Source organism: Mustela nivalis (assembly GCF_964662115.1).
Source record: "Mustela nivalis genome assembly, contig: HAP1_SCAFFOLD_53, whole genome shotgun sequence".
In the NCBI taxonomy this organism is placed as follows: domain Eukaryota; kingdom Metazoa; phylum Chordata; class Mammalia; order Carnivora; family Mustelidae; genus Mustela; species Mustela nivalis.
The window spans coordinates 85,720-105,398 of NW_028136539.1; the positions used below are offsets into that span (position 1 = coordinate 85,720).

Genomic DNA, 19,679 nt, shown 5'->3' on the forward strand with positions numbered 1-19,679 from the left:
GATAATAAATTTAGGGTGGCTTATTGGAATGGATGTTATTAACATATCTTCATAGTTATAAGCACATGGAATTGTAAAATAGATGAATGAATGTGGCATTACTGACAACTGTCCTCATTTTGAAATCAAATTACAGTGTACTAAGATGAGGAAGCAAAGCAGATTTGGGATTATGAGTGAAATAATTTAAAAAAAGTCTTGGGGTATGATCAGACTATTGGGTAATTCAGTAGAAAAATGTCTACTGATTGAGATTCTGTGTTCCCTGATTTCAGAGAGAAGTTAAGATAAATAAGTAACACGAGGAGACTAGGAAGCCAAACATAAGTGATAATTTTGTGCCAGGGTGTGTTTACATCTGTTTATCTTCTTGCTTTACCACTAAGGTTGCTCCTAGAGGAGAGTTTAAATATGTGTTGGAGCTAATCTCTGTGGATTACACAAGAAACCACATCCTACAGCTCTCCCTGAAACACCCCTTATGATTTCAATGTAATTTGGTTTTTGCATTTTTAGAAATAACAAAATACTTTGCAAACTCATCTACTTTATTACCATCACAAGTGAGTCAGCTGACTCCACATTTTAACACAGTGACGGTCACAGAGGAATGGAGGAATGAGTAGAGTTATCAATATATGTGCTTTTAAGAAGTATGACAGGGTAGCAGCTATTTCCAGGAACCAAAACATGGGTCAGCAGCTGTGCAGGAAAGGTGATGGAATAAATGACTCATTTCAGAGGAGTTCTATAACATATTAGTTCTATAATGTATCTTCAGCCCCCAATTACCCGCTTTGATCTAAAGATAAGGATTTACAGTTAAGGTCCCATTTATGATTTGACTGGTGTGGTCTGAATCATGTTTACTATTGTTTTGACTATTACTTGAAGCCTATAGTAGTACTTGGGATATGTGTTGTGTATTCTGTGAACATGTGCTATTTTTAGATTAGATAATTTCTGTCTCGAACCCCTGTTCATTTGTTTGTTTTTGTTTATTTGATAGTGGTTTCAGTAAATGGATATATCTGAAAAATTGCAAAGCCACTATTAAAACAAGTTATTATTATATATAGCATGGAATTGCACATTCCTCCTTTGAATCCGACAGAGCTTCACCATATCCTTAACAATTTGGGAAAAACATGCTATTGTTTTTCTTTATAAAATTTCTCCTGTTAGGCTGTGATGGTTGTCATCAGCAGTAACTCCTCTGAAGGCTTTGTCAAAAGAGTTGAAAAAATTGGAAAGGTGTGTGAATGAAGCTGTTTGCTGAATATAAAGAAAAGAGCATTGAAGTACAATTCACACTCTTACTTCTCCTTCTATGCTTTCAGATGTTTGACATTTGAAAATTTTGCTTCTAGAAGAGATGCCCTATATAATTCTTACTTTAAGGAGCAAGTTGCTTTTATAATTTTTTTATTATTCTACCATTCCAGTATTTCCATTTAAATTAAATTCAATACCATTTAAAAAAAATCAAAAGTGCAGCCAGTATTCAATTCCTGGGCTAAATAATTTTAGAAAGCTTTGTGTTATTGAACCTACAGGGTTTTTCTGTAGTTTTAACTCTTTCTTTCTGTGATTTTTCCCATTAGTCACGTAAGTGACTGCAATATAACAGACATTGAGGATAAAGAAGGACTGAATAGAACAATCCTTGGCCTCATGAAGTTGAGAATCTAGCAAGGGAGTCAAACAATTCAATCATTCAGAGACAATTTATTGAGTGCCTGGCCTAAAATGAGCACAACAAAACCCCAGGCCAGAGGAATCATTTTAATGGGAGAGATAGATAATAGGTAAGCCAACTTTAAAAAAAAAAATCGTACTGCTTTTTCTTTAATAGAGATGCATATTTGAACTAAATAAGCACATTTTTAAAAGAGCAGTGATTGAGAAGAGGTTTTTTAACTGAGTGGTCCGAAAGGGCCTCCCTGAAAAAGTCTGTTTTGAACAGATTTCTGAATAATATCAGCTAGGAAGCTGCGTAAAAATCTCAGGGATGGGTGATTTTTCCAGTCGAAAAACTGTAAAGGCTCCAAAGTCACAATAGAGCTATAAGTTTCTCTAATAAAGTAACTTCTGACAAAGAATGAGAAGAAATAACTAACCCAGGTTTGAAAGAAAAGGGACAGACTTTCTATGGAATTCATATTTAATTAAAGCTCTAAAGGACAAAAATACAATAGAGCAAAATTCTGGTCACGCTGATATACCTAACGAAAGTTCATAAACAAGGTGTGGGTAGCAAAGAGTGTGTGGGAATGTTGGTAAGAACAGTGGGGAAGAGTCATCCCTGAACATGTTCTTAAATGAAGCAATTCTTGGGTTGTATTAAAGGGTAAATTGGAGTTTGCCTAAGTGATTAGAGAAGGATGCCTCAGCTTATGGAAGTTCAAAGCCATAAAGATGTGATAAACTACTGCAGATATTTTCATGTATATTTGTTGTTGCTTCTAGTAATGGTGATCTAAAAACTCCTACTTAAGACAACTAAAAATCCAGACAAAATAGCTTTTAAAGTTAAAAATATCAGAATGATTATAAAAATAAGTGAGGGATTACTGGGCCAAAATACGAAATACAATGAGAGCCTAGAGATATATGCCCTGAAGCCATTTTAGCTATGAGAGCATTTGAAACTGCTAAAACACACTGAGCTGTGTTGTTAATAGACTCTTGATACTAGAAAAACAAATCCAGCAGCAATCAAATTTGAGGACTTTGGTACAACCCAAATTTAAGTTGAGATCCCCAAAGCACAAGGAGAAGCAGAAATAAGACTATAGCCTACCTTGCCTTCTGTGTAAACTGAGAAAGCCAATCACTGAATTTGGAGTATGATTGTCTTGTAGAGTCTCAGATATAAGAGAAAATCCTACCAAGGAGGACCATACCGTTATTATAGCTCTTAATTATCCCTACTCAATAAGAGTTTCAAATATAATGTCTTGAACATAGCAAAATGTAACAAAGCACACAAAGAAAAACCATTAACAAGATTTGATAGACAAAATGGGATTAAGTATGATGTTAAAATGATCAATAAAGATTGTAAAATGGCTTGATTACTCTGCTCAAAGAAATGAGAGGGGAAGCAAATTGAACAAAAAACTGACACTAAAAATGATATTGAGAAAGGTTTTATAAATGAACCAAATGGATACTCTAGAACTTTAAAGATATGACAGCTAATTTAAGATACCACAGGGGTGCCTGGGTGGCTCACTTAATTAAACCTCCAATTCTTTTTCCTTTTTTTTTAACACCTTACTTTTATTTTATCTCTTTCAATTTGGCTCAGGTCATGATGTCATGGTTGTGAAATAGAGCCCAGAGTTGGGCTCTGTGCTGAGCCTGGAGCCTGCTTAAGATTCTTTTCCCTTCTTTTTCTATCCCTCCCTGCACTCTCACTTGCTCACTCTCTCTTGCTTGCAAATATAGATAGATAGATAGATAGATAGATAATAGACAAAGAAAAATAAAAGCAGATTATGAAAATAAATATAAAGATTTTGAAATGAAAACAAGTTCAAAATAAAATAGAGAAGACCTACACAGCTAAAAGTTCATTCAGAAAATCTACTATTAAAGAAGTCAGTATGACACAGTGTTAAGATATCAAAAGAAATGAAATCTTGCCATTTGCGACAACATGGATGGAACTAGAGCGTATCATGCTTAGCGAAATAAGTCAAGCAGAGAAAGACAACTATCATATGATCTCCCTGATATGAGGAAGTGGTGATGCAACATGGGGGCTTTAGTGGGTAGGAGAAGAATAAATGAAACAAGATGGGATTGGGAGGGAGACAAACCATAAGTGACTCTTAATCTCACAAAACAAAATGAGGGTTGCTGGGGGGAGGGGGTTTGGGAGAAGGGGGTGTGATTATGGACATTTGGGAGGGTATGTGCTTTCGTGAGTGCTGTGAAGTGTGTAAACCTGGTGATTCACAGACCTGTACCCCTGGGGATAAAAATATATGTTTATAAAAAATAAAAAGTTAAAAAAAAAAAAAAGATTTGAGCATGTACTTTACAGAAAGGGTAATCCAAATGGCCACTCATATATAAAAACTGTTTATCTTTATTATGAATCTGGAATTAAATTAAATTAAATTAAAAATAAATTAAAACCTAAAATGACATACTATTACACACTTACCATATTGGGCAACAGTAAAATTGCCTTGCAAGAATGTGAAAGAATGAAAGTGCCCATAATAAAAACATTTGAGGTAAGTTGGACAATATTTAGAAAACTTAAAAATAAAAATAAAAATTTGGTCCATTCCTAGAAATACAACATGGAACTAAATGAATATTTTCACCAGGATATGCAAACAGATGATTATAGCTATTTCATTCATAACGGCAGTTCAGTAGTGGTCTATTTGCACAATGTTACATTAAATAAGAGAGAATATTAACAAACTGGGAGGAGGGGCTAGGTTGTTATCAGAAACAGATCTTCTATGGTGCTGATTATGTTCTATTTCTCAAAATCTTTAAGTTAAAAAAGTTTTCAAATTTATATCTAGATAGATAGATGATAGATAGACAGATATCCCAGAAGCTGCAATGCTAGGCTAAGACCAGGCTTTAAAGGGCTTTTCTATACTCTACTAAATACTTGAAACCATTCATTATATCATAGCTCAGTGTTCAAATCTCCATTTGTTTCCTCAGGTTCCTAATATTTACCTTAAGGTGACCTGATTCAGACTTTTGATCACCTTTGTCTAAATATTTCTATTTTAACAAAGTCCTTTTTAACACTGAGAGACTAAAACTTAGAAAAATACTCTGATTGTTATCTCACTAGGGTGGAAAATATATAGTTACCCATTAACTAATGATATCCATGTCTACATTAGATCCGTGGCATTTTTAATTCTTGGGAGCTTTTGGTTAAATGAAATTTTTAAGCTTCCTTTAAAGGAAGCTTTAAGCCATCACCACATGAATAAAATTAAAGAACCAAATGAAAACAGGCCAAGTATTTACAGAGTAATAGAATGTGCAGTGGAAAGAGTACAATTCTGAAATCATAAAGCCTAAATTAGTGTGATGCATTTTTGCTACCCATGTAATCATAAACCAGTTATCTAAATGTGTTAGCCTCAGTTTTTTCACCCATGAAATGGTGATGATAATACTTATTATGCAGCGTTGTTGTGTGGATGTGATGAAGCATGGAGCATGAGAGTCTCATATTCCATGCTAAAATGATAGCTATTTTTATACTTATAATAATTCTAGTAATAGTAATTAAATTGTTCAAAATGGTAATATTCATTTATATTGAGGCATTGTATTGACTATTATTAGACACATTTACCAACATAAATTTCATTTTACTTTACCCCCTCTGAGGATATATATTCCCTAATTCAATATGAATCTCCTTATGAATAATAATTATCATAATAAATATGCTGATTTTTCTTCTATTTTTTTTTTTTTCAGAGCTTTTATATTTGAGTTTATTCTTCATTTAACTTTTAAAACACTACTATAGTTGAATATTAAAACAAAAACAATAGCAAGTAGTGAGCTATGATTATAGTCCTTCACTCATTCACTACTGCACATAAAATGCCAGCAGTGTTATTCACTGGCCCCATTAAGAGGTCTGACACTGAACACCACCCCTGGGATGATGTTCATCATCCTCATATGCTTCCCCATTGTAATGGCGCCGTCTTTCCTGATTTGGATCAAAGTCCACCAGTTCTACCTGGTCCATTTCATCAGTCTCTTCTACTTCCTTCCTCTCAGGTAGGAGTTTTTCCAGCAAAGAGAGTTTATCAGGAGACAGAAAGCCATTCTCAGGAAAATTTACCTTAAATTCGATGATGAGGCGACCCTTCTCATATGGCCTACGATAAATTGGCATGCCTTCATTTAGCACACACTTGATATCTCCATGCTTGACAATTTGACCTGGATGAGAGGTGATGACAATGGTTCGGTTGTCAAGAGTAGATATTGGCTTTTGAAAACCGCACAGTGCTTCAACCAGCTGTATGTCCATACACATGAAAAGGTCTTCTCCTCGCCGAGTAAAAACAGCATGATCCTTCTGATCTAAAACAATGATAATATCTCCTGGTTCCAGTCCTGGTTCTTGGTCTCCCTCACCATGGAATGTTATCTTCTGGCCATCTTTCATGCCTTTGTCAATATGAACTTCTAGAATCTTCTTCTCTCGAACTATCTTCCTTCCATTGCAGCTTTTACATCTATCTTTAGGACTGATCCGTTCCCCATGGCCCTGGCACTCCATGCACACAGACTGAATTTGCTGAACCATTCCAGGTCCTATCTGATGAATTCTTATTTGCATTCCAGTACCTCGGCAATTGGGACAACACTCAACTGCTCCTTTCTTACCACCTCGGCCTTCACATTTATCGCAAATCACATTCTTTTGCAGAGCTAGTTTTCTTGTTGCACCGTTATATAAATCTTCTAAGGTTACTGAGAGCTGATGCACAACATTTTTACCTCTCCTTTCTCTCTGCATTCTTCCTCCTCCTCCAAAAAACATATCAAAGATGTCCATGGGGGAGCCAAAACCACCACCAGCTCCACCTTCTTTAATTGCCTGTTCACCTCCTTTGTCATATAATTCCCTTTTCTTTGCATCAGAGAGTACTTCATAAGCTTGAGAAATCTGTTTAAACTTCTCTCCTTCATTTGGATTCTTATCAGGGTGGTACTTCAAAGCCAGTTTCCTGTAGGCCTTTTTCAGTTCTTCTTGGGTGGCATTGGGTTTGACCCCCAAAACATCATAATAAGTGGTTTCTTTCACCATTTTCTACAGCCGGTGAGAGGGCCGAGGCCGATGTGGGGGAGCGGGAAGGAGCGCGTTGCTGGGCGCAGCTCGGGTAGCCGCCGCTCCTCCGCGTCTCACCGAGCGTTCTGGAAAGTTCCTTCTATTTGTTTTTAAGGAGGTATCCTTTACTGTTGAACATAAAGAAACTTAAGCAAGTCTGTCTTATTCAAACTTTGCATGCTGCTTTCTTATGAAACTAGATTATAGAGTTGTATGAAATAAATTCATGCAGTTAAGACATTGATGTTTGGAACACTGGGTGGTCAGTTTAGTATTTTAAAAGAAGATATTAAATTTAAACCTTAAAACTGAGCTCTTTCAGCCTTTTTTATAGACCATCCTTCATGCTTCATAAGTACTCCTCCATTGTAAACTAAGTAATAGTTTTTGTCACAGTGTATATACCAAAAATGGATTTTATATTCTATTATTTCAGAGTTAGTTGCAGTTTCTACTGCCTTACTTCCTTTTTTGAAAAATAGATTAATTCTACAAAAAGTTTTTTCCAGCTTTATTGAAAAAAATCGACATATTTGTAAATTTAAGAAATGATTTCTTATAACATTGCAAACTTTTAACATTGTGTAAATTTTGTACAATTTGATAAATTGGTATACATCTTTATTGCAATATAATCTACACAAAAATGTTAATACATCTACTATCTCGTATAGTTGCCACTGTTTTTTATGCATGTATCGTAAGGAATTTTAAGATCTACTCTCTTAGCAACTTTTATGTATATAGTATAGTAGAGATAAACTTCAGAGGTCTTGTGGGTTTTGTTCCAGACTGCCTCAATAAAGTGATTATCTCAATAAACTAAGTCAAATTATTATATTTTTTGGTTTCCCAGTGCATATAAAAAATTATGTTTCCCAGTGCATATAAAAAATAAAAACTATACTGCACTGTTCAAAAGCATTATGTTTTTAAAGAAAATCAATGTATATACCTTAAGTACACTAGTTCTGAGTTTTCAGTGGGTCATAATTACTGATCACAGATCACCATAACAAATACAATAATAATGAAAAAACTTGATATATTGCAAGAATTACCAACATGTGACAAAGAGACACAAAATGAACAAATGTTGTTAGAAAAATGGTGGCAGCAGACCTCTTTTATACAAGATTGCTATAAACTTTCAACTTGTAAGAATGTGATATATGCAAAGTTTATTAAAGGGAAGCACAATAAAAAAAAGTATGTATATCTTATTAACTATGATCATCATGCTGTACATTAGATCCCCAGAACTTTTTCATATTATAGTTGCAAGTTTGCACCCTTTGACCATCTTACTCCACCCCAGGTTCACCCCTTGTCAACTCAACTCTAAGTTTCCATTAGTTTTCCTTTTCCTCAGATTCTGTATGTAAGGGATATCATAATACATAAATTAAAAAAATATATAAAATCTTTGAAATATTTCACTTAGAATAATACCTTCAAGATCCATCCATGCTGTTGTAAATGGCAGTATTTCTTAATTTTTCATGGTTAAGTAGTATTCCGTAGTATATATTTACCATACTTATTTTACTCATTCATCCATTAATGGATACTGAAGTTATTTCCATCTCTTGCTTAGAGTTAATAATTTTATAATAAACATAAGAGTGCAGATATGTCTTTGAACAGTGAACTTCGTTTTCTTTAGATAGATACCTAGAAGTGGGATTACTGAATCATATGGTAATTTTACTTTTAATAATATGAATAATCTCCATACTGTTTTCCATACAAATTTATATCCCTATTACAGTGCATAAGTTCCCCGTTTTCCCCAATATTTACCAAAATTGGTTAGTTTCAATTTTTTGGTAGTATATATTCTAATATCTTGCTGTGTTTTTCAGAGGTAAACAACAACAACAACAACATAAGGACTTTGCCCTGAGATTTTTACGTTGAGCACTTTTTAATGCTCCTGTTGGTCATTTATATAACTTTTTTGAAAAAAAAGTCTATTGAGATCCTTTTGCTATTTTTTTAATCATATATTTTTTTCTATTTGTATCTGTTGGTTATTAACCTCTTTTCAGATATAAGATTCGTAAGTATTTTCTTACATTCTGTGGATTGTGTTTTCATTCTCTCTCCCTTTTTTTGGCAATGCAGAAACGTTAGTTTGATGTAATACCATTTATTTATTTTTGCTTTTTTTGCTTGTGTTTTTGGTCTGGTATCCAAAAAACTATTGGCAAGACCAATGTCAAGGAGAATTTTTCCTATGTTTTCCTTTAGGAAATTTAGTTTCATGCATCACCTTTAAGTCTTTAATCTATTTCAAGTTCAGACTTATGAGTGATATAAGGTTCCCTTTTCATACTGTTTATGTGACTATTCAGTTTTAAATATCATTTATTGAACAGACTATCTTTCCCCATTACATATGTTGGCCCCTGTCAAATATTAGGTGACTGTATGAAAGGATTTATTTCTGGACTCTCAATTCTGTTCTACTTGTTTATTGGTCTGTTTTTATGCCAGTATACTTTATTGTTTTGAGCATGAGGGCTTTGTAGTATAGTTTCAAATCAAGAAGTGTAATCTCCCTTCTTCATTCTTTCTCAGAACTGCTTTGATTATTTGTTGTCTTTCATGGTCTCATATAAACTTTAGGATTCTTTACTTACTTCTGTAAAACAATAATATTGGGTTTTTTTTTAAGATTTTTAATTTATTTATTTGACAGAGAGAGATGACAAGCAGGCAGAGAGGCAGGCAGAGAGAGAAGAGGAAGCAGGCTTCCTGCTGAGCAGAGAGCCTGATGCGTGGCTTGATCCCAGGACCCTGGGATCATGACCAGAGCTGAAGGCAGCGGCTTAACCCACTGAGCCAACCACGCGCCCCTAACATTGGATTTTTGATAGGAATTGGATTTACAGATGGTTTCGGTAGTATGGACATTTTAACAATGTTAATTCTTACCATTCATAAATATGAGCTATCTTTCCATTTCTGTCACCTTCAATTTCTTTATCAATGTCATAGTTTATGGAGTACAGATCTTTCATCTTCTTAGTTAAATCTATTCCTAAGTATTTTATTATTTTTGATACTATTGTGAATTAGATTGTTTTCTTTATTTTTTCAGATAGTTCATCATTAGAATGTTAAAATGCTCCTGTCTTGTGCTTACTTTGGCAGCACATATACTAAAATTGGAATGGTGCAGAGAAGATTAGCGTGATCACTGAACAAGGATGACATGACAAACTGGGAAGCAGTCCATAAAAAAAAAAAAGAAACAAAACAAAATTCTTTTCTTTTATATATTGATCTTGTATTTGGTAATTTTACTAAATTTGTTTATTCAAATTTATTGTGAATTTTTTAGGATTTTTTAACATGTAAGTTCATGTTATCCAAAAAAAGAAAATTTTACTACTTCCTTTTTTTTTTTTTTTTTGGAGTCTCTTATTTCTATGTGTTCCTTGTTTCTCTGGCTAGGACATCCACTACTGTGTCAAATGAGAGTAGTGAAAATGGACACACTTGTCTTTCTTCTGATCTTTAAGGGGAAAACTTTCAAAAGTTTTGATTGAATATGAGATTAGCTCGGGGCTTGCAATCTGTGTTTTTTCTTTAATGGGTTTTTTAAATTATTTTTTAAAATTTTTTATATAATGTGTTTTAATCCCTAGGGGTACAGGTCTGTGAATCACCAGGTTTACACATTTCACAGCACTCACCATCACTCACCATAGCACCTGCCCTCTCCAATGTCCATACCCCCACCATCCTCTCCCAACGCACCTCCCCCCAGCAACCCTCAGTCTGTTTTGTGAGATTCAGTCTTTTATGGTTTGTCTCCCTCCTAATACCATCTTTTTTCATTTTTCTTTTCGTATGCCCGAAACTGCCTATGTTGCATCTCCACTTCAACATATCAGGGAGATCATATGATAGTTGTCTTTCTCAGATTGATTTATTTCGCCAAGCATAATACCCTCTACTTCCATCCACGTCATCACAAATAGCAGGATTTCATTTCTTTTGATGGCTGCATAGTATTCCATTGAACATATATACCACATCATGTATCTACTGAACATTTGAATGTGTTCTTTGGGGAAACACTTGTTCATGTCTTCTATCCATGGTTTTATTGGATTATTTGTTTTTGGATGTTGACTAAAAACTGGATATTAAGTAACACACAAGACAGGTTTCCTTGAGCTTAAATTTTATTTGCATGAGTATCATTAACAGGAAAAAATATGCATATGGGTATGTACAAGTGTGTTTATGTATACATCTATCTATCTATCCTCTATCCCATGTCTTCTAATTGTGGTAAATCCTGTAAGGTGGGGAATGGGATAGTCTGAAGAAATATGCTTCTGGATATGCTGGGTAAGCAAATTTAATTGCACTCAGATGCATTGGATATAAGTGAATCACTCAAATGAGTTATTTAATATTATATAGAAACAAATTAAAAGTTTATGTAGTTGAAAATAATAGGTAGTTAAAATAATTTTTTTGTTTGTTGTTTTTGTATCTTTTTTTGTTTATATATACTATGGTGTGAATGTTTATGTCTCCCAAAATCATATTATGGAATCTAACTCTGGAAGTGATAGTATTAAAACTTAGGGGCCTTTGGGAGGTGATTAGGTCATAAGTGGGATTACAGTCCTTTTAAAGGAGACCCCAGTGAGTTCTCTTGATTCATTCATCATGTACGTTTACAGTGAGAAGATAGCCATCTATGAGGAAGTGGGCTCTCCCTGGATCTGCCCATTCCTTAATCTTGAACTTCTCCGTTCTAGAACTGTGAGAAATAAATTCCTGTTCTTTATAAGCTATTAAGTCTATATCATGTCCGTTATAGCAGCCTGCATGCAGAAGGACACTATGACCTAAAATGAGAGCAATAAATATAAAGTTTCAGTAAAGTCAGTTGGTACAATGTTTTTTTTTTTTACTTAGAGAAGACATGCTGCTTCATGTTAAACCTTGATATTGTATATGTTTCTTGAAGGGCCACTTCTTACTCCTTTGTGTGTTTTCCACAAAGTCCAGGATGATGCCTTACATAAAAGTAATATTTTATAAATACTGTTGGAAATATATACTTCTCTAAAATCTTATTTTGCCTACAGATTACTTGGATCCACTTTGTCTTGTGTAGAATATTTGAAATATATTAAGAACAGAATGTCTCTCTAAATAACATTTAGAATCATCATTAGTTTATGACTCCTGACTCATTTGTTTATGCAGTGATACTTACTTCAAGAACACTGAAGTTTGTAATATAATTTTGAATTAATCACCAAGCTAGTTTATTTTAACTTATGAAAAAATAATTTCTCATGTTGGTTTAATTCTGCTCTTATGTTATGGTCATGACATTTTCATTAAAATAAAGTAGAAAATAGAAGTAAATAATTAATGAAAAATAAAAAATAATAAATAAAAAATAAAAGCAAATCTCTTGTGAAATGTTAAACTTTTCTTACTTATTTTGTTTTGCTTTTCCTCTACCATGCTGGCAAAGCTGTATGTTGCAGATAAGTATAATTTTCTAGGTGCTAGGTTTGTTACTTTTACTAAAATTTTCAAAATATAAGGAGTTGAATAGTCATGGATTGTTTATTAAACTCCTTATCTACACATATAAAAATAAAACAATGATGGTGACCTGGGTATTTCTAAAATTGTATTCTGTTTTTCCATATTATGGTTTACAATGTAATTAATAAAGATTCTGCATATATTAACATCCATCCCCTTCTATCTCATCTGTATGTCCATACAGAGCATGTATGATTTCTATTCATTTCTATGTTGTGGTGAAGAGATTGTCTGAAGTAGCCTATATTTATGCAGGTAGATCTTAAGCTACGGTGCTCTTGTTTATTTGCTTGTTCGTGATCAGTATGTCTGAAAGATGGTAACTATTGCATCAGGTGTGACGATTAAAAAATATTATTGGTGCCTGATACGCTGTATTAAATAGGTAAGTCGATTCATAATTTGTTAATTAAATTAGAAAAGAAATTCCTTTGGATTTGTTCTTTATTAAGAGTTTTTTTTTTAACGAATTCCTTGGGATGTTTTTTGTGTAATATATATCACATGCCTCAACCTTTAAATTTGAATGTAGAAAAGAGTTATCAGAATGAGCCTAGAAAATATTGTTATGGGGGTGCCTGGGTGGCTCAGTGGGTTAAGCCGCTGCCTTCGGCTCAGGTCATAATCTCAGAGTCCTTGGATCGAGTCCCACATTGGGCTCTCTGCTCAGCAGGGTGCCTGCTTCCTCCTCTCTTTCTGCCTGCCTCTCTGCCTACTTGTGATCTCTCTCTGTCAAATAAATAAATAAAATCTTAAAAAAAAAAAGAAAACATTGTTTTGAAATATTTTTGTTCTGTTATATTATGTTAACTTAGGAAATAATGGTAGTTATTTTTATTAGCATTTCCTACTTTCCACATGCCCTTACAGATGAGATATCATGTTTTTCCTACTCTTTTTATCGTGGTTGTTATATTCTTCATGATCAATAACAATCAACGAAAATTCATAACATTAATTTTCTTTGGGAAAGTGATATTTTAGCAAGAATCCATGACCAAAAATTTTAGCTGTTGTTCTTCCAGGAGATGAGACTATCAATGTTCCCGAAATTTTAAGAAATAGAACTTATTAATTGTGTTGGTTGATGTTTATTGTCTCTGAACTTAGAGGTGCATAATTCAATTTAAAATTTATTTTGGGGGCGCCTGGGTGGCTCAGTGGGTTAAAGCCTCTGCCTTTGGCTCAGGTCATGATCCCAGGGTCCTGGGATCGAGCCCCGCATCGGGCTCTTTGCCTAGCAGGGAGCCTGCTTCCTCCTCTCTTTCTGCCTGCCTCTCTGCCTACTTGTGATCTCTATCTGTCAAATAAAATAAATAAATTCTTAAAAAAAAAAACAGAGTGGACCTTACGGGGGTGCTTATCTGAAATTGAGGGACATTATAAAAAAATAAAAAATAAAATTTATTTTGAATTGAAAACAAGATCTTACTGAAGTTTAGGCATCCCACTTTATATCAGGCCTCCAGTACATTCTAATTTATTTATAGAAAATATCATAAACATGAATGACACTTTTCCTATTGCATTTATATGAAACTGCAATGACTCAAAGATGTCAGATTTGAAAAGCACTACCTTTCTATAATTTCTGTTTCCTAGGAGGAATGGATATACCATTTTAGCACAATTATCCAACAGTATTCAAAACCACCATGAATTTTAAAACATAGTTATTACATCCTAAAAATCAAGTATGAAAATGTATAAACAACCAAATCTCTATCTGTAAATGAAATACTCCCACACAGACGGGTTTTAAAACTTTCTAACTTAAGGAATTTGATAGCACAGACTCAGGGTAGTAGTTTCAGTGCCTACAGTATACTTTCAGGGAGAGAGTAATGTAAGCTCTGAGTCACTTTCTGCCTAGAGATGACCTAATAGTGGTTCTGGCATTGTTTGTTTGTTTTTGAAAATACGTTCCTGGGCGTCATTCAGAAAATGCAGAGTTTGGCATCTATATAAATTAAGGATGATCTTTTTGAACTTTTGTCTTTCATTACATCAAATTACCATAATTGGACAGAAATTCCACTAAATTAAGCATTGTTAGGAAATGTGTAAATTGGAGCTACTCAAATTAGTTGCTCTTTGAACTATGTGCTGTTGGTTCAGGATTAGATAAGGAGTTTGAAGGCAAACCTAAATCATTGCTTCCTTTTTTGAGAGATTCTCAGCATATTTTCTTAAAATTAGCTGAAATAAACAATGTGTTTAGTCGCAAAGTGATTTGCATTTTTGCACAAACTCCCTATCTCCTTGAGAATTATAACAAATATTTCATGAAACATCATTGATCTTTACTTTGTTACACTGCTGTAAAGTACATTCAGAGTTGCCAGTTAAAGGTGTTAGTGTTGAGATGAAATGTCATGCATTTTTCTTCACTTCCATGCAAATGAACATAGTAATTTATTAAGACACAATGAAGAAAAAAAATTGACAATGAGTTCCAGATTTTAAAAATCACTTGCCATTCAATCCAAATTGTGAGTTTGATCGGTTACCGAACACTTTATAATGCACCCCCGGTAATTTTACAGAGATTACTTTTTTCTTACCAATTCTTGATTATTCTGTCTTGCAATGCAGAGAAAGCTAACTAATTTAAAATAAACTTCCGTTAATTTTGATTGTTATAAACTTAAAATTGACTAATTTCCATATACAGAGTTTAAAATGTTCACAATTTACATTAAATATATATTCTGTGTATACCTTGGAAAAATTATACTGAAAATTGAAATTAAAATGATGTTGTATATAGCTGCAAGAAGCCGCCTGTCCCATTTCATCTTACTATATAAGTTGTGTAGGTAATTTATAAAATCCCTGCTGCATAACAAATCTAATTTTTGTTGGAATGGGTAGTAATGTTTCTTCTTATTTCGAAATAAGAGTTGGTCTATGAGTGCCTCTGCAACTGTATTTTTCCTAAGTGGCTTCATGGTCTTGAACTGAGAAAGCTCAGAGCATTAAACATCAAAGTAATATATTTTGACATAATTAGACATCAAGGAAATGCAATTAAAATGACACTGAGATATCACTACACACTTACCAGAATGGCTAAAATAAAATATAATGACAAGCCCAAAAGAAAATATATACCATTTGATGATACACAATGGCAAGTTGTACCATAACTTAACCATCTCAGACTAGTGTAGTGTTAAATTTGTTTTTCTAAGCCATGTTTTGGGTCACTTACCACTTTTCAAGGATATAAAGTGCTATCATTTTACTTAAAACTGTGAAATTTGGTCAGATTTAAATTTCAATTTATGTTAAAACATTCTGTAAACTGTGTTAGACTTTGACATTTGTTCCCTCAGTTCAGTGAATAACACTATATCATATTCTGAAAAATACGCTAATTTTTATTTTGAAAAATATCCCTTTTTCCTCTATGAATTGGGCCATGGAGAAGGTGACACCGACTCGCTTCGCAAACTGCCTTGGTGAGAGACCCAGGCAGCTCCAGAGGTTTGGGATGGCCTGGGGTCCTCTTGGCCCACCCATGACTACTCCAGTCAAGTGTAGTGATCAGGCCTGGGTTGATGAGGAGTGGTTGCTATGACCTCAAAGCTTTGTGACATCACAGATGCTGGCTTCACTGAAGCAGCTGTCCCTCTCCCATGACCTTGGTGTCCTATGGCTTTAAGTAGGAAGCTCCGGGAAGGACAGAACAAGAGCCCTCTGAACCTGATCAAGAACTCAGGATGTCTTGTGGTTTAATGTCCAACTTCCCCTTTCTGGAGACATAGAGGAAGGAAAATGACATTCAGTATACCTTCCTTTAGGCCAACATATCCCCGGAGATGGCAAGGTGTCCTTTTCCACTACAATTTCTAGATATTTCAAGAAAAGGTGAGGCCTCGCAGGTATGAATAGCTCTCCGTGGGTTTTCTCGTCCTGTGGGTGAGAGCGTACTTTGTCAGCGTCTTTCGCCTATGCGTCTGTGATGACTAAGGTACGGAAAGTCCCTTTCCGAGGTAAAAGGTGATGGCATCGATATATGGTGCTGTCTGGGGCCTAGTCTCCTAGTGTTGTGAAACACACGGCTAAGGGATGAGGCCTCTGTCTACCTGGCTTTCCCTTAAATACCTTTGCAAAGACTTCGAGGGAGTGACCTTCTGCATCAGAGCTAACTCTCATTGAAGAGGCCTGGACCGAAACCGTTGTCATTATTAGTTAACTGTACTTGTTGTGGTAACGGGTATAGACATGTGGACCAAGTCTCTTTAGTCAGAAGGAAAGGGACGGCCTATACCGACGGCTTGCAAGGCCCATTCGAGCAGACTTTTGGAGTGAGCCGCAATGCCTTTGCAAGGACTAGTGGATCAGGAAGTTTGGGTCCATTTCGGCACCACAGTATTCCTCTGCCGTCGAAGTGAATGAACCCCTGGACCTTGCCTTGACATGAATGTCCCATGCCCTGCTGTTGGGAAATGGAAAAGGAAGGGAATACTGACGGGCAAGAAGTCAGAGAAGGAGACCCACCAGGAGTGACTCAGGACTCTGAGAATCCAGCTGAGGTTTACCAAAAAGAGAACTGCTTAATGGGTAGTCAGGAGTTGTGGAATATATTAAGAGGAGCACTGGACGTACATGCAACTAAAGCATCCCTGAATACTCTGTCAAAAACGGATGATGGATGATAGGCAGGCTTTCTCCACAGAACAGCAACAAGAACAACATAATTTCAGAGGAAAACATTATGGCCCTCTCTAAACCAAAGGCAGTCACAGGAGAAAAGGAAAGAATTATATTGTTTATTGTCTTTCCTTTATTGAAATGACATGGAATTGGTTTCCTAAAATGTCCTTTTTTGAATTGGACACTCTCCCTAACCTCCCTAACCTCCCCACCCCCCCCCCGGAAACTCTCAGTTTGTTTTGTGAGATTAAGAGTCTCTTATGGTTTTTCTCCCTCCCGATCCCATTTTGTTTCATTTACTCTTTTCCTGTTCCCCAAACCCCCCACATTGCACCTCCATTTCCTCATATCAGGGAGATCATATGATAGTGCCTTTCTCTGGTTGACTTATTTTGCTAAACATAATACCCTCCAGTTCCATCCATGTCAACGCAAATGGCAAGATTTCATTTCTTTTGATGGCTGAATAGTATTCCATTGTGTGTGCATATATATATATATATATATATATATATATATATATATATATATTTCATTTGTTGATGGACATCTATGTTCTTTCCATAGTTTGGCTATTGTGGATATTAATGCTATAAACATTTGGTGCACGTGCCCCTTTGGATCATATACAGTCTTCTTTACCTCTATCAGAACCCCAGGAAGCTTTATTTATTTATTTACTCACATAAACAGATGATCCAACACAACGTTTTTTGATGTTCCAATGTATTATAATGTCTTACCGCTTAACACTATGCTTACTGCTCTCTTTCACTGTCTGACTAAATCCTCATCATCACTATGCCATTTAATGAGAAAGAACATTTGAACTCAGAGTTCTCTCCATATCAGGGAATGAAGACTCCACCCTTCTGTTTGTGCAGGTAAAATAAATGTTGATGTCTGTCCTGCACATACCCCATCCTGTTCACCAGAATATTCACCATCAAAATATATACACAATGAAAACCATACCTCACCACTTCTATTACCACCCAGCATGCTAAAAACACCATCATATGTTCCTGAATTATTGACTTGATTGATAACCCCACTTCCACACATACTGCACTCCTTTCTCCATGCAAATTTATTTTGGTACAGCAATTTAACCTAAAAATCAAGTCATATGATTTTATTCTGCTGTTGAAAGACTTTTGGTATCTTCCCCTTTCATATTAAATAAAAACTGAAGGCGTTTCAATGTACTAGAAGGTCATACATCAATACGTTCTTCCTCTCTCCACCACTATGAACTCCTCATTGGCCTCCTTGCTTTTCCTCAAAAGTAACAGACAAGCTGTTCACACAAAGTCTATATACTTACTTGCTCTGCCTAGAGCAATCTTTTCCTTTAATATTTGTATAACACTCTCGTTCACTTCCTGGGTCTTTGTGCAAATAACATCTCATAAATGAGATATAACCACCCAAAACAAAAAAAAATTAACATTCATCCCAGCATTCCTCAATGGCTTTTACCTTTCTTGTATTTCTTTGTATCACTTATCACCATCAACCATCAATCATTATTCTATTACTGGTTTATTTTCTTATTTGAGACAGAGAGAGAGAGAATTGGGAGGGTGCGCAGAGGAAGAAGAAAACACCCCACTGCCTAGAAAGCCTGCTGGGGAGTTACATCCCAGGACCCTGAGATCATGACCCAAGCCAAAGGCAGTCACTCAATGGACTGAGCCACCCAGGTGCCCCTCTATTATTGGTTTATTTCACTATTATATTTCAAAAGAATGTGAGCTCTTTGTGGTCAGGTATTTTATATGTTTTATTAATTGAAGTATTCTCAGAAAGGTAGCTGGCAGATTGTAAGGGCTCACTAAACTGTATTTTGTTGTTATTATTGGGCTCCTTTATGGGCTTTACCTCTTACACTAGAAGTCTATCCTTCAGATGTAAGCGATAAGAATAGAGCCCTGCTGCCTGTTCAAATGTGTAAAAAGCCTGTATTAAGTGGATATTTTAAAAGCTAAATGAATGGCTTAATAGTTGTATATGGGGGGAAAGGGAACATATTTTCCACAGTTTAGAAGTGGAGTTCTTTTATAGAGTTCTTGTACAAGCCTACACTATGGAACGATAATGGGCAGTTGTACATTACAATTATACAAACACTTTGGTAATTTATATCCTTTTTTTGTTATTCTTGACTGGATCATTTAATTCCTTAGGAGCATTATAGCATTTCAACTTTTCATGTTCAATAAACTTATTGGGATTGCTACCTTTTTTATTCAAATGGAGAAATAGTCATGATTTAATTTAAATAAAGTGTTATTGATTGTGTTGTTTTCTAAAAATGAGTCGCACATGCTAGTTTAAAAGTTTTGTTAAATTCCCAAGTCTGTCACTGATAAAAGCCTTTTGTAGATTAGTAACTTGATCAAAACGGAAAAGTTATGTATCACCTATTGTTATACTATCTTTGTTTCCATCTTGCATTGTAATAACACCCATCTTAACTCTATTTAAGACAAATCATTGCCAGATGGATTTCTGGCATTGATTGCAGGATATGAAATCTAGTATAACTAAAAGTTTTTGGTTTTAG

The 19,679-nt window shown here is 34.9% G+C and overlaps 1 protein-coding gene across 1 annotated transcript; it reads right to left on the reverse strand.

Moving 5' to 3' along the window:
• Window positions 1-5,514: 5,514 nt before the first annotated feature.
• On the reverse strand, window positions 5,515-6,951 carry LOC309856975 (dnaJ homolog subfamily A member 1). The gene has a single exon (XM_082749917.1). The coding sequence runs from the start codon at window positions 6,830-6,832 to the stop codon at window positions 5,639-5,641; it is 1,194 nt and encodes a 397-aa protein (XP_082606043.1). The 5' UTR covers window positions 6,833-6,951; the 3' UTR covers window positions 5,515-5,638.
• Between the last annotated feature and the right edge of the window lie 12,728 nt (window positions 6,952-19,679).